This window comes from Raphanus sativus, chromosome 8 (assembly GCF_000801105.2).
Source record: "Raphanus sativus cultivar WK10039 chromosome 8, ASM80110v3, whole genome shotgun sequence".
NCBI lineage: Eukaryota > Viridiplantae > Streptophyta > Magnoliopsida > Brassicales > Brassicaceae > Raphanus > Raphanus sativus.
This window is the reverse complement of record NC_079518.1, coordinates 4,843,131-4,857,688: the sequence shown is the minus strand read 5'-3', so window position 1 is coordinate 4,857,688 and position 14,558 is coordinate 4,843,131. Positions and strand designations below refer to the sequence as shown.

Sequence of the window (14,558 nt, the reverse complement as noted above, 5' to 3'; positions counted from 1 at the left end):
TTTTTTTTTGTAGATTCTTTGTTACGAATTTAAAAGTTTTTGCAGATATTTGATTTTATAAAACACTTTTATAATCGTAAATTATTTCAAGAGCTGTATTTTTTAAAAAAATTACTAAAAGTTGATTGATTTGAATTTAGTGTTCTAGATATAAATAGATCTGTGAACAACACATCCATTACTACCAATCACACCCTTGATTACAATTGTATTAGTATGTTTTGTCATCACGAAGAAATCCCTCTCTTATTAAAAGGGAATCAATTTGAAAAAACAACCTTAATTTAGTACATTATTTACTTCATTGCCATTATGGTGATGTGGCATTCTCTCATGCATCTTTATAAGATTTTTATAACTATCCTCTTTTAACTAGATTAATTACAATCAGTGTCATTGGTCCAACTTATTTTTAAACTATTTGTATTAATAACATAAAACAAAACAAACTATTTGATGTTATAGTATATATCGTCTGGGTCCATCCGCTGATAAGTATAACTAGATTTTGACCCGCGCTTCGAAAGCGCGGGTATTATTTTTCACTTTTATAAAATATATTATTTGTTTGTAATTATTGAATTTATTTATTTTAATAAAATTTTCTTTATAATAAATTCGACACATAGAGTGTCTCTGGTAAACTATGTATTTCTCTAATTTTGTTTTATTCGCTTTTCAATCAACATATTTATTTGGCTTGTTGTTAAAATAAATGATTATAGACTTTGATCTCTGCACTTCCGCGGATGCATATTTTAAAAAATATGATGGTATTTGTTTTTCATGTAGTTATTAGGGTTTGGCAAAATGAATCCGAAGAACAGAACTGATACCAATCCGTAAATATAGTACCAAACCTGAACATAAATTAATTAAATATTCGAATTATTCAAAATTGTGTTAGTTAGAGAACCGAATCGGATCCGAACCGAAGTATTTGTGTACCTGAATTTATCTTAAAATAGATTTATATACTTATATATTAATTATTTGTATATTTAACGTATATAAAACATTAAGAATGATACTTTTAAATTGGTCTAAAATACTTGAAAATATATATAGATAGTCAAAAACAAATATCTGAAATAGTTAAAGTATACTCAAATCACCAAAAATACTTAAAATAATTATTGATTTCGTATCCAAAATTTTAAATCAAACCAATTGATATGTTAAGCTTAGGTATTCTGACATATGTTATTTAAATTTATAGGTAATATATTACTTTATTTATAGATTTTGAGAAATTTAAAATATATAGTGATTTAAAACTTTAAAAATAATTTAAATAGGTTATCCAAACCCAAACCGAACCCGCAAAGATCCGAATCAAACTCAAACAAAAATTTAGAAACATCCTAATAGGACTGAAATATTTGACCTCGAAAACCTGAAACACAAACCGATCAGAATCAAACCCGTATGGATGTCTGAAAACCCATCCTTAGTCATTATTATATATCGTATAATTTCATCATATAATTAATCGTATTTTTTATGTACCATCATATAAGTAATCATATAATTAATAGTATTTAATATGTATCACCATATAAATAATTACATATATTATATTTTAAAAACTTAATATGAAATATAAAAATCATAATTTGAGTTGGTATTTCAAATTGGACTTTGTATTGTATGTTTTTTATATATATTGACAACATTCTTTTATAATGGACTTAATAATTTAAGCCCATTACTTTTTCTGTTTAATACTATTATCTTTGTTTCCAAACAAAATTATTTTTTTTAAAAGACTACAGTCCATGTTTCCAAACACACCAAATTTTTTTAATACTCTTATCCAAATATCCAAACACACCGAAATTGTACTTCAGCTTTAATAAGATAGATGAAATATTTGACCTCGAAAACCTGAAACACAAACCGATCAGAATCAAACCCGTATGGATGTCTGAAAACCCATCCTTAGTCATTATTATATATCGTATAATTTCATCATATAATTAATCGTATTTTTTATGTACCATCATATAAGTAATCATATAATTAATAGTATTTAATATGTATCATCATATAAATAATTACATATATTATATTTTAAAAACTTAATATGAAATATAAAAATCATAATTTGAGTTGGTATTTCAAATTGGGCTTTGTATTGTATGTTTTTTATATATATTGACAACATTCTTTTATAATGGACTTAATAATTTAAGCCCATTACTTTTTCTGTTTAATACCACTATCTTTGTTTTCAAACAAAATTATTTTTTTTAAAAGACTACAGTCCATGTTTCCAAACACACCAAATTTTTTTAATACTCTTATCCAAGTATCCAAACACACCGAAATTGTACTTCAGCTTTAATAAGATAGATGTTTTGAACAACTTATAATTTACTAGATAAAGATGGTTTTGAACTATCCCTTATATATTGACATTCACATTATAATACAAGTATACGACATTGTAATAATAACTTTAGTGTTTGTTTTTTTGAACAAAAAAATTTTTTAGCGTTTGTTAAGTTTACAAGACATCGTTGACCAAAATGAATAGCTTAGAAGACATCAATTTAATATTTCTTATTAACATATGGTTCAAAATAACATATCATAAATACCAATACAATATTGACATATGGTCTATTTGTATTTATACAAAGACAAAACTAAATAAATTATTTGATTTTGTTTAAATATTTAAAGCTAATACAACTTTATTATATGTGGTGGGTCACTTTTAATAACATGTACTTTATGTAATGTAACCAAAACAAACAAATATTATTATAACTAATATGTTCAGTAAAACATAAGTTTACATCATATGAAAAAAAAATTAACTGAAACTTTTGAAAAACTAAATACATTTTAAATTGTATTTGTGAAAAATCCATTCTCAAACTGTGTAAATATACTTTTATAAATATAAATTTCTCTGTTTATAATCTTTAAAATTATCTACAAAACAAAATATATGCTATCACAATTTAATTTTTATTCATAGTGAACATGATAACATGTCTAATTTATATTTAATTGCAGTTGTCATAAGTTATGACTTATGATAAACATAGGTAAAGATATCTTCTTTGAAATATTTTAGTTTAAATTTATAGTTACATAATTTTTTTAATATATCGTTCTATTTTATTGCAGCACCTAAATTAAAACCATAGATATACCATATTTAAAATTTGAGTGATGCACAATTTATATTTCCTCATGATTTTTTATATGGATAATAAATACACCATCACAGCATTAATCTATACTAGTGCTAAATAGAATAAATATATATTTAGTGCTGAATTAAAATTATATGACTAAAAAAATTAGTTTGAATCCATCATTTTGGCACCAGGCCTGGTATATTAATTATGAACATGTTTAGTTGTTCCACCAGTTATTATGACTAACTTTAAAAATAATTTGTTTGTTACATATCTTAAAATCAATGTGTTAAATAAACATTTTCTAAATAGTTTCACCCTTCGCAAGATGCAAGTCTCTATCTAGGAATGATTGAAGGAGTTGAGTTTCTAATATAATAACTTCCGCACCAAAATATGTGTACATCCATATTTCTCCTAACATCTTTTAATATTTATATCACTAAGTTCCTTTTTCGGTTTTACCAGCTTCTTCTTTATCGATCATCATGTTTTTGCTTATAGTTATTTTTTATTTATAAAAAAGATCTTTAGCTAAAGAAAAAATATCAGTATGTTTTTATTAGTAAAATTCATTTTAAATGTTGTATCCATTTTATTTTAATTAACATCTAATCTCTCATCTTATACAGAGGAGACAGTGATCCACTGATCCTCGTGAAAACTTGATAAAGGAAAACTTCATACATGAGAAAGTGAAAGAAAAAACAAAAAGATGAGTTTGTTGATCCAGATGTTGAAGATATTTTCTTATCCAATTTATTATATGAAATATCTCAATAATGTTTGTTTTTACTTTTTACACATTATATTTTATTAATTTTTTTTCAAGTGGGTTTAAAAATGGTAGGCACCGCTCTGCGTGTGTCCCATGTTGGGCTCTGGGTTTGGTGGACAAAGCTCATCTTACAATAAAAATAGTTTCCAAGTCAAGACTTGACCGGTTCAGGTGTAAACTTCTATTGACACAACAACATCACAGCTCACCAGCCTCGCTCACTACTTCAAGCTTCTCATCCACTTTTTTGAATCCCTCAAACCCAGCGAGAAGGCTCCAACTTTGTCTTTGACCACTAGCGATGTAAATTACAACAATTAGATTTTCAATAATTCTCTTGTCATGGGTCCCATGTTGGTCTTTGGACTCGGTGGACGAGTTCCATTTCGTAATAAAATACAGTGCTGACGATAAAAACCCTTGGCAAATTTCCTTTCGTTTTGTCTTCTTCGTCAAAAGAGCAGTTTTTCTTTTAGAACAAATCAAAAGAGAGAGTTTTAAAACATAAATGTTAGTTCATGCTAAAATATATAATGGAGAAACATAAATGACACATAAGAAGAAGCACAAAGGGAACTTATCTCCAACAGAATAGAATCACTAATCATTGTAAAAATTATTAGTCTGCAAAATTGATCTCTAAGGAACACTGGTTGTGTTTTAACAAGATGCGTTACGTCGTCACTCTTCTGTTTTGTAATGATGAGGAGCCAACTCAGCCAACCATAAAGGATCAATTCTTGTCAGGTTCTTGATGTACTTCTTGGTGGTTTGCATAAGCTCGTTGAAGACAACACACTCTGGTTTTGAACGGAACAAACCAGAAATTGGATGGATGTGCACAATCTCACCACTTTCCAACGCCCTGTCAAAAGACATTATTAGATGATTACAAAAGTTTTATTGCGAGCAAAAGAACCATTAAATATTTATATATTTATACCTGTATGTACCATCCATTTGTCTCTGAGCAGCTTTAAGGAAGAACGACGCAGCAAGACATCTTCGGTACTCAAGCATGTCATTGCCGCATGATGACACATTAAACCCCATCTGCTCTACGTATCCACGAATTTGTCTGCAAACAACAAGCATATGTATTAACTTTCAAAACTTGTATCACAAGACAGAACCGCAATCATGTGCAAAGAATATGACATGACAAACCTATAAGTGTCACGAGCATGTTTCAAGGAACGACTATTCACGAAGTTGTCCTTACACCATTTCCTCATAATTTTATCAACTTTGGCTTCACTGTTTTCTTCCTTTCTCTTCTCCAAGAACTCATTCAACTCTCGATAAACACTCAGATAAGTTAGATGATCCCCTTCAACGCTAGTAAAGTGGTTTCTTGAAGTTCTTGCCTGTGCGACGCAAAGATTTAAAAAAAAAAACAGCTGCTTTCATGAACTGTATATATAAATAAGAAAAGAGAATCTCTACTCACTCACCTCTTCTCTCTTCTCACGAGGATCATAAAATATGGATTCCACATTGAGCATTGCAACGGTGATTAACATTTCCTCAAGACAGTTGAACTGATTGGCCAAAATCAGAGCTCTGGAGTAAACTGGATCCATTGGGAGCCGTGCCATTTGTTCGCCAACGGGTTTCTCTAGTTTACCATCATCCGTCAAGGCGCCAAGCAACCGCAACTCCTCCAATGCTTTTACAATGGCTCCCCTGTTTAAACATCATATGAACAATCTAAGATCAAAGTCTTTTCAACAAAGGCAATAAGAGAATAGATATTAACAACCAAAAGAAAGTACCTAGAAGGTTTATCTATAAAATCAAATCCACCAATATCATCAATCCCCAGAGACTTGAGCTGCAAGATGACATTTGAGAGATTGCATCTCTTGATCTCTGGTTTGGTTGAATCCTCCAGCTTCTCAAACTCCCTCTCAGGATAAAGACGGAAACATTTCCCAGGACCCTCACGTCCTGCACGTCCACTAAAAGTATAAAAATTCATGTTAATAACCATTAAACCAACTTTAGTGGAAACATAAAATGAATACAGAAGAACAAGGTACTACCTTCTTTGAAGCGCCTGTGCTTTTGATGTTGGAACAACATCAAGCGACTCCATTCCTTTGTTCGGATCATAGGTTCGTGCCTTAACAACTCCAGTGTCTACCACATATCTTATTCCAGGAATTGTAATTGACGTCTCTGCTATATTTGTGGCCAAAACCACCTGAATTTTTTTTTTTCCAAATATACCTCAAACTGGATTAGTATCATTGTCTCTCAACCAATTACAATGACTGTCAAAATTTTCTAACCTTACGGAAACCAATAGGCGCAGGGGCAAACACTCTCATCTGCTGCTCTGATGGAAGACCAGCAAAGATAGTCATTGGCAGTAGCATCCTCTTGTCTTCAGGTAAATGCTGAAGTCTTTCTTGGACTAGTCTCTCAACAGACTCAATCTCATCTTGTCCAGTGAGGAAAACAAGTATATCACCTTCCTTCTCCTCCATATGAATCTTTTATAAAAATGCAAAAATTAGATTTAAGCTTTTAAATGCTGATGATAGGGTTAACAAAGATCAAATAACCTGAAATATAGTGACCAAAGCTGCATCAACATAATCTGTCTCAGGATGAACAGTGTAAAGAACGTTCACAGGAAACTGTCTCCCCTGCACATGAAGAGCTTTGGCACCACCGTAATACTCAGAGAACACACGTGCATCCAAACTTGCGGACATGATTATCAGCTTTAACGGAGATACTTTCCTGCCTTGACACCCTCTTAACACACCACCACCAGTCTCGCTACTTCTCTCGTTAACAGCCTTTGACCGATCTCGCTGCACCTTTTTAAGCAAGGCAAGAAGCACATCAGTATGAACAGTCCTCTCGTGAGCTTCATCGACGATAATGACTGAATATCTAGAAAGAAGCGGATCCACCAAGGCTTCTCTGCAAAAGAAAAATAAGTGATGAGAAGACTAATCACAGCATAAAAGTTTATTAACTTGTGGTTTAGTTTAATTTACCTCAGCAAGAAACCATCAGTCATGTATTTCAACCTCGTGGAGCTAGAAGTGGTATCATCAAACCTAACGGAGTAGCCAACCTTTTGGCCTAACGGAACATCACACTCCTCAGCTACCCTTTTAGCCACGGTCATAGCAGCGATACGCCTCGGCTGTGATATCCCTACCATCTTTCCTTCCCGACAGAAACCAGCATTAAACAGGAACTGAGGCAACTCTGTCAAAACAAAACATATGATGCAACTTGGTCCAGACAGAAACTAGCTGAGAGTATAATGATAATAAGTAAACTAAAAAACAGAACTTACGAGTAGTCTTCCCACTACCGGTTTCACCAACAATAATCAGAATATCATTCTTCTGAACCTCCTCAATAAGACGTTTCTCCACTGTTGATTAAAAAACAATCAGTTAGTCTCCACTCCACAGACATGAGCTAAGTATGAATAGGGTAAGTGAAATAAAACTCGTACCTGAAGCTATAGGAAGAGACTTTCTATGTTCTGTTATCTTCTGCCTCATGCTGTGATAAAACTCACATATAAAAATCGTTACTTTTTGTTCTGGGGATCATTTAAATAGCTCTAGAAAAGTAGAGAGAGACTAACCTGAAGCGAGAAGGAGATTTAGGGTTTGGTTTATTGCTTAGTACAGAGCTCTTGGCTTCTCCTTGCGCCATTGATGGCATTCCTGAAAAAAAAAATCACCGAGATTTGGTTTCTGCAGCGCGAAAGGTTCCGAATTAGGCGAGAAATTTAAGGACAGAGTTCGTTTGGTTGGAGTTTCGATTTGGGACAGAACAGAAAACAGTGAGGTTCTGTGTGTTGTCTTCTTCTTCTACGGTGAACGTAATTTAGGTTTAGCTCTCCTGTATAGGTTAGTTGAAAATACCGGACGGTTGAACCGGCTAAACCGCTACCTCAATTTTTTTTTATCAATAAATAAATTAAAATAATAATTGAGGTAGCGGTTTAGCCGGTTGAACCGTCCGGTATCTTCCACTAGCCTAAGACGCAAAATTTAAAAACGCTACCTCAATTTAAAACGCAAAATTGGAAACGATTTGCAAGAGACTCCAAAACGCAGTTGAGAAGATTCTGTGATTCACAGCTTCTTTGCAACTAATTAATTTTTCAACAAATTCAAGAAAGCTCAGATTATTATGTTTTAAGTTTTAACCTTTTTGGTAAAAACATATACGCTTTTTCTATACTCCAAACGCTTAAACATGATGCTTTCTCTCATTCTTTGTAAACCTATACGTTTTTGTATTTACCCAAACGTTATAAACAATTCATTTTTGTAACATATTTGGATGTTTTCACTAGAATTGGTCATAATGCAAATGGGACAGCAACGAAAACGATATATGCTATTATAAAGTCTATATAACACATGTCTCACATAACTTTATTACAAGTAAATTTTGAAAAAAGAGTAACACTACTACTTCACACGAGCAGGAGGAATACTCTGCTCGTTCTTGAAGAAATTATCAGGATCATACTTGGCTTTAACTTCCATCAGCCTCTTCAAGTTCCCCAAGAAAAACTTCGACCCATAGATCTCAGCTTCATCAACGTTTGTCTGACCACTCGGATTGCTTCCAATATCAATGTCTCTATAATTCAAAAACGCCTCTCTCGGGTTACTTGACACATACGGCTCCGCAACCTCGTACAACTCCTTCATCATATCCAAACTACCCTTCGTGGCGTTTGCGTCAAACCATGCCGTATAATATTGTATCTTGAACAAGTTCCCTAACCGATGAGGAAACGGTGTGGCACTCGCCGGAATCTTGTCCATCGCGCCGCCGTAAGGGTTCCACTGCATATACACGATATTATTGTTGATTTTAAACATCGCATTACAAAGCTTCTCGATTCCTTCTTTAGGGATTGGTTTCTTGACATAATCAGATTTGCTCTTGAAGAACTTTTCCGGTTTAGCCGGTCTGTCTAAAAGAACGCTTGTCGGTGTACCGACAGGTAGGTCTTCCCACAACAACGTGGTGTTAAGCCAGCTCATTTCTAGACATTCTTGGCGTTTTATACCTAGTTCAGGTAAGGCTTGGTTCAGTATCGACACAAGCTCATCGGCTCGACCCAAGAACTGAGCGTAGAACCCAACCGCGATGGTTCTCTCCCCACCTCTCGTTCCGTTTGCAACCTGAGGCATTGCTCTTAGGAAAAGACTCTCAGGGAGTTTGGACGAGACAAACTGCCACTTGTAGAGAACATCAATTCCACCTTGTTCCAATGTTCTGTTAACCTTAAACACGGTCACGATCTTTGGAATCTCCACTAGGTTTATTTTCCAAGAGAGGATAACTCCGAAGCTCCCACCACCACCACCACGAATCGCCCAGAAGAGATCTTCTCCCATGGTAGATCTATTCAAGAGCTTGCCGTTGACGTCAACTAATAGTGCATCAACGACGTTGTCCACCGTGAGTCCGTATTTTCTCATGAGATTCCCGTACCCTCCACCACTTATGTGTCCTCCAGCTCCTACAGTGGAGCAAACGCCAGCAGGGAACGCTAGCGTTTCGCTCGCGTCGCTGATCTTTGTGTAGAGCTCTCCCAATGTGGCACCGGATTGAACCCAAGCTTCCTTGCTTGGCACGTCAACGGTGATAGACCTGAGGTTGAACATGTCGAGGATGACAAATGGGACTGAGGAGATGTATGATAGACCCTCGTAGTCGTGACCGCCGCTCCGGATGCGTATCTGGATACCGTTGGACTTTGCGCATACCACTGTGGCTTGAATGTGAGATACGTGTTTCGCCGTGACGATGGCCATCAGTGTTTGGTAGTTAGGGGTTGTGAACCTCTCGTTTTTCGTGTAGGACAAGTAGGAAGACGAGAAGGTGGTGGTGTTATCGGCAGTGATGATGTCATCGGTGATTGGATTCTCGGGACTAGGCCAAGAACGAAGGCATCTGAGGAATTCTCCAAGAGGTGGTTTAGTGATTGCTGCTTCGGAAACCGAAACAAGAAGGACAAGACACAAAACAGAAAGTGTTTCTTTCATTTGGTTCTTTTGTTTTGTGTTTTATGAAACTTTCTTACGGCTGGTTCTTAATTTATAGAATTTTTTTTCTTGAGAGGAAACGTTTACAGAAAAAGAAAACTGTTCATACATTTCATTTAAAATTCACTTTTTGCCATAAAGGTTACTTTGAATTCTTTCTCAAAAAGGAAGGTTTTGTTTTGAATAACTTAATATTTATTTTTCTTCAACACAAATAACATAAAATATGGTAATCATGCAACTATTGGAGGACTCTTCCTCATGGTCAAGAAAACGGCTTGATTTACATTTATTTGCACTTTTCTATTCTACTTCCAGATATTTATTTCAATACTTCTTTGGGGTTTGGTCAATAACAAATGTTATTATATCCAATTATGATAATAAATGGAAAATTTTCGAACATACTCAGGTTTTTAATGAGAAGTAACGCGAGTCTTCACTAATTCAAGTAATGTTTAGTGGTTTGTCCATGAACATGTACGATATTTATTATAACTAATATTAGATCTTGATTTGCGTTTTCAAAACGGAAAATTATTCAAATTGTGACCCTGTTATAATTAGATAGATGTCATTTTAAGCTTTTAAAAGTCTAATTAATAATAAGAATCGGGACATGGGATGCATACAAGATAATTATGTTCCTACAAATCAATGTCACAGTAATAAGTTAACAATTGTGGATTGTTACTCAAGAAGTCAAGATAATTACGTTCCTAATCCTATACGTTAGCCATTGTTTAGTAGCTAATTATAGTCAAGGTTAATAATACATGTTCTTTGACCGGTGGTTTTAAGGTTGGGTTAACGATCGCCTGGTTTGTTTTTCGTAACACTTTTTATTAAATATAATTTAAGAGATATTTAACCAAAAGCTGGAATAGCTCAGTTGGCTAGAGCGTATGGCTGTTAACCATAAGGTCGGAGGTTCGACCCCTCCTTCCAGCGACAATTTTTTACAGTGCTCCAATTTCAGTCTCATTTTGCTCAGTAATAGCAAACATCTAATAACTAAATAAACTCTCTACAAGCTATGGGATTTTACTTACAGAAATCCATTTCATTTTTTTTTCTTATATAAACTAAGTCTTAACGAACCTCACGAAACGATCATATACATTGCTTCCCAATAGAAGCAATCACAATATACATTCTACGACATCATAAGAGACCACACTATATGTTTATTAGGTGAACAGTGTCTCTCTTTCTCGGCAGATGGTTTATCTGATACTTATTTCTTCCGTTCTAGAGCTGGGCTATTGGTTTTAATATGTTACCTCTGAATCTTAGAAATCAGATGGTGAGGACATTGACATTCTAAATCAAGAGGAACAGTTTACTTTATGTATTCAAAACTCTTTTTGTTAATGGTAACTTCAGATTTGTGCCCAGTTTTTATCCTATTGTATCTTATGCGATAAATATCTATATTATTAAAAGAGAAGTACACATATAAAATGTCTCTTAATTTTCAGTATTATTTACACTTCCATGTCACTGATATTAAATAATACTTCATATTTTAATGTTGTCTTTTCACTTTAATTAATGTGTTTTCCTAAATTAAATTTGAATTAAATACACAATTAAATAATATTTCCTATTTTAATGCTTTGTCTTTTCCACTTACATTAATGTGTTCTAAAATTAAATTTGAATTAAATACACTTCATTAACTTCTCAATTAAAATAATGTCGAATTCAAAAAAATGCATTTTATTGGACAAACAATTCATGAAAATTATAATATCAACTCTTCATTGAACAAATATGAACGAAAAGTATTACCAAATTTGAACCGAAACTAGATAATATCCAAACGGATTTACCATTTTGGTATCTAGAGAACCATAACTAAACCTTATCCGAACGAAATATTTCGGATATCCGAATGTATTTAAATCATATTTATATACTTCAATATGTTAGCTATTTTTCGAGTTAATATCTAACTATTTTAAGTTGATTTAAAATATAAAAAATAATCAAAAGTAAACATCTAAAGTAGATAAACAATAATCAAGACACCAAAATACTTAAAATATATATATATATATATATATATATATATATATATATATATATATATTTATTCTTATCTAAATATTCAAGTTAAATTTATTTTAATTTTTAATTTAGGTACTTTAGCTTACATTACTCAAATTTATATGTTATATTTTTTTAGATTTAAGGATATTTAAAGATATATAAATTTTTAAAATTTAAAAATAATTTAAACGGGTTATCAAACCCGCAAAGATCTAAATCAAACCGGAACCAAAGTTTATAAATCCCCGAATAGAGTTAGAATCTTTAAACTCGAAAATCTCAAACCCGAATAAATTTTAACCGAATTCGAGTGGATATCCAAATATTTATCCCTATCTTAATCAATATAAAACGATCAAATATTATATATATAACATTTAGTATAAATAAATAAAAATTAAAACTGAAAATTAATACCCGTGTGGTCGCACGGATCAAGATCTAGTATAACTATTATGCAGATAATACAATTTGATTGTTCTGTATAGAAATAGTCAAAACAAATCATAAGATAAATGCATATCATAAAATATTTGATATCCTGAGATTGACAACAAAATAAATAACAAAAAGGTAATAAATAAAATGAATATAGGACTTGAATTCAAATTGTTTCTGATCATAGCTTCTTGATAAAACCAAGCTATTGGAAATCAAAGGAATTGTCCTCCCCCCCCTTCTGGGCGTCAAATCTAAACTCATTCATTTTCCACAGCCTTTGGTCAGTTCTGAAACAAACACAAGAAAAAATAAACCACATTAGCTTATTAATGTAACAAGAACATGTTGATATATATTTACAGGTTACTCACCTCAGTGGCTTCTGCAGGCTTAGCCGGTTCTTGCTTGGCTTCATCGGTCTTAACGTTGTCTTCTCCTAAAAACAAACCAAAACATTACCGATTTTTAATCAAATCAACCAGCTCGTTTTAACTCATGCTTTGTGGCTTTCAGACAAACCTCCATCTTCAGGAAGATCAGAAGTCCAGAGGGTAAGGTTGTCTCTCAGGAGCTGCATGATCAGAGTGCTGTCCTTGTATGACTCCTCACTCAGAGTATCCAACTCAGCAATGGCCTCATCAAAGGCTTGCTTCGCCAAATGGCAAGCTCTGAAATAGTTTTCCAAGAAACCACATCACCAAAAAAGTTGACATTTCATTTAGGAATTAATGTTTCTTACCTTTCGGGAGAGTTCATGATCTCATAGTAGAAAACAGAGAAGTTAAGAGCAAGACCAAGACGAATCGGATGGGTCGAAGGAAGATCAGTGCTTGCAGCTTGTGTTGCAGCCTAATCAAAATTATAATCTATCAGATTCAAACCAATAATCTCCTAATAATTTGAGAACATAAAGTTAAAAAAAAATAAATAATAATAATAATAATTTGAGAACATAAAATATTTAAATAATACCTCATAGCCTTTGAGTGACTGTTCAGAAGCTTCCTTCCTCTCTTGTTCAGTCTTAAACTCAGCCAAGTAACGGTAATAATCACCTTTCCTACAAATTTTCAAATCAATATTCATTTCATTTACATATGATGATGATGAGGGCCAGTCCCAAAAGATTGATTAGGCCTAAACGTTTAATTACATATATATTTTTTATAATTAATTAGTACTTGTCCTGAAGTGTGTGTTTAATTTGTTACTTACATCTTGTAATAGAAAACGGTGGCTTCTCCTGAGGTAGCGTGAGGGATGAGATGCTCATCGATGATGGTGAGAATGTCCCGACAGATGTCGGCGAGCTCGTCTTCTACTTTCTGGCGATAGCCCTTGATGTGTTTCACGTTTGATTCGTTGCCTTTGGACTCTTCCTTCTGCTCGATCGACGACATTATCCTCCACGAGGCACGTCTTGCTCCAATCACGTTCTTGTAACCAACCGACAACAGATTCCTCTCCTCAACCGTCAGCTCGCTGTCCACCTTCGCTACTTTCTTCATCGTCTCCACCATCTCTGCAAAATTATTCCCAAACCCTTTCTGTAGCCTCTACGAAAAATTGACAAATTGAGATGTATCGGGACAAATGAAATTACGTACCGTCGTATCGCTCGGCTTGTTCGGAGAGCTTAGCCAAGTAGACGAATGTCTCTCTGTCTTTGTCGGATCCTGACGACATGTTGTCGGAAACTGAGATCTTGAGTTCTGTTGTTTTTTTTTCTTTTTTGGTGATTTTTTCTCTGGTGAGATATATAATAAGAGGTTTGAAGATGGTTCGTGAATGGCGGAAGAAGACTGAATCTCAACCTTCAGATCCTATGTGTTGGCGCAATTCCTGGGTTTTCCCTCGCAATTATATGTAACTAACTTAACGAACTTTTCTCTGTCTTACGATGTTGTGCTTTAGAATATTTAGTTTATATTATGTTATGGTTATCAACAAGGGGATGTAGCTCAAATGGTAGAGCGCTCGCTTTGCATGCGAGAGGCACGGGGTTCGATCCCCCGCATCTCCAATTTTTTTCATGATTCATGCACACTCAACTGGCGCTATATGTTTATTCGATAA

The 14,558-nt window shown here is 33.6% G+C and overlaps 3 protein-coding genes and 2 non-coding genes across 5 annotated transcripts; 2 read left to right on the top strand and 3 right to left on the bottom strand.

The window, feature by feature from the left end:
- Positions 1 to 4,421: 4,421 nt before the first annotated feature.
- LOC108818815 (pre-mRNA-splicing factor ATP-dependent RNA helicase DEAH10) lies at positions 4,422 to 7,772 on the bottom strand. Its single transcript, XM_018591750.2, has 12 exons — positions 7,556 to 7,772; positions 7,421 to 7,470; positions 7,256 to 7,336; positions 6,948 to 7,164; positions 6,504 to 6,870; positions 6,228 to 6,431; positions 5,979 to 6,139; positions 5,709 to 5,894; positions 5,388 to 5,619; positions 5,101 to 5,300; positions 4,877 to 5,011; positions 4,422 to 4,798 (listed from the first exon to the last, which is right to left on the bottom strand). The coding sequence occupies exons 1-12, from the start codon at positions 7,633 to 7,635 to the stop codon at positions 4,615 to 4,617; spliced, it is 2,097 nt and encodes a 698-aa protein (XP_018447252.1). The 5' UTR covers positions 7,636 to 7,772; the 3' UTR covers positions 4,422 to 4,614.
- Positions 7,773 to 8,393: 621 nt separating this feature from the next.
- On the bottom strand, positions 8,394 to 9,986 carry LOC108821646 (berberine bridge enzyme-like 4). Its single transcript, XM_018594643.1, has one exon. It carries the CDS (start codon positions 9,984 to 9,986, stop codon positions 8,394 to 8,396), a length of 1,593 nt encoding a protein of 530 aa, XP_018450145.1.
- Positions 9,987 to 10,863: 877 nt separating this feature from the next.
- Positions 10,864 to 10,937, top strand: TRNAN-GUU (transfer RNA asparagine (anticodon GUU)). Its single transcript has one exon. It is a non-coding gene; the product is annotated as a tRNA-Asn (tRNA).
- A 1,901-nt stretch (positions 10,938 to 12,838) lies between these two features.
- On the bottom strand, positions 12,839 to 14,222 carry LOC108820963 (14-3-3-like protein GF14 iota). Its single transcript, XM_056991733.1, has 6 exons — positions 14,090 to 14,222; positions 13,698 to 14,004; positions 13,455 to 13,542; positions 13,222 to 13,331; positions 13,002 to 13,150; positions 12,839 to 12,918 (listed from the first exon to the last, which is right to left on the bottom strand). The coding sequence occupies exons 1-6, from the start codon at positions 14,166 to 14,168 to the stop codon at positions 12,839 to 12,841; spliced, it is 813 nt and encodes a 270-aa protein (XP_056847713.1). The 5' UTR covers positions 14,169 to 14,222.
- A 210-nt stretch (positions 14,223 to 14,432) lies between these two features.
- Positions 14,433 to 14,505, top strand: TRNAA-UGC (transfer RNA alanine (anticodon UGC)). Its single transcript has one exon. It is a non-coding gene; the product is annotated as a tRNA-Ala (tRNA).
- The last annotated feature ends 53 nt before the right edge of the window (positions 14,506 to 14,558 follow it).

What these genes read in the sequence shown, in the direction of transcription:
- LOC108818815 (XM_018591750.2), bottom strand. Translation starts at nt 7,635, where the DNA reads ATGCCATCAATGGCGCAAGGAGAAGCCAAGAGCTCTGTACTAAGCAAT. An exon ending in CGGTAGTGGGAAGACTACTC is followed by an intron (nt 7,165 to 7,255) that starts GTAAGTTCTGTT and finishes TTGTTTTGACAG; the next exon opens with AGTTGCCTCAGTTCCTGTTT. An exon ending in CAAATGGATGGTACATACAG is followed by an intron (nt 4,799 to 4,876) that starts GTATAAATATAT and finishes GTCTTTTGACAG; the next exon opens with GGCGTTGGAAAGTGGTGAGA.
- LOC108821646 (XM_018594643.1), bottom strand. Translation starts at nt 9,986, where the DNA reads ATGAAAGAAACACTTTCTGTTTTGTGTCTTGTCCTTCTTGTTTCGGTT.
- LOC108820963 (XM_056991733.1), bottom strand. Translation starts at nt 14,168, where the DNA reads ATGTCGTCAGGATCCGACAAAGACAGAGAGACATTCGTCTACTTGGCT. An exon ending in ACAAGCCGAGCGATACGACG is followed by an intron (nt 14,005 to 14,089) that starts GTACGTAATTTC and finishes ATAATTTTGCAG; the next exon opens with AGATGGTGGAGACGATGAAG. An exon ending in ACCGTTTTCTATTACAAGAT is followed by an intron (nt 13,543 to 13,697) that starts GTAAGTAACAAA and finishes GAAAATTTGTAG; the next exon opens with GAAAGGTGATTATTACCGTT.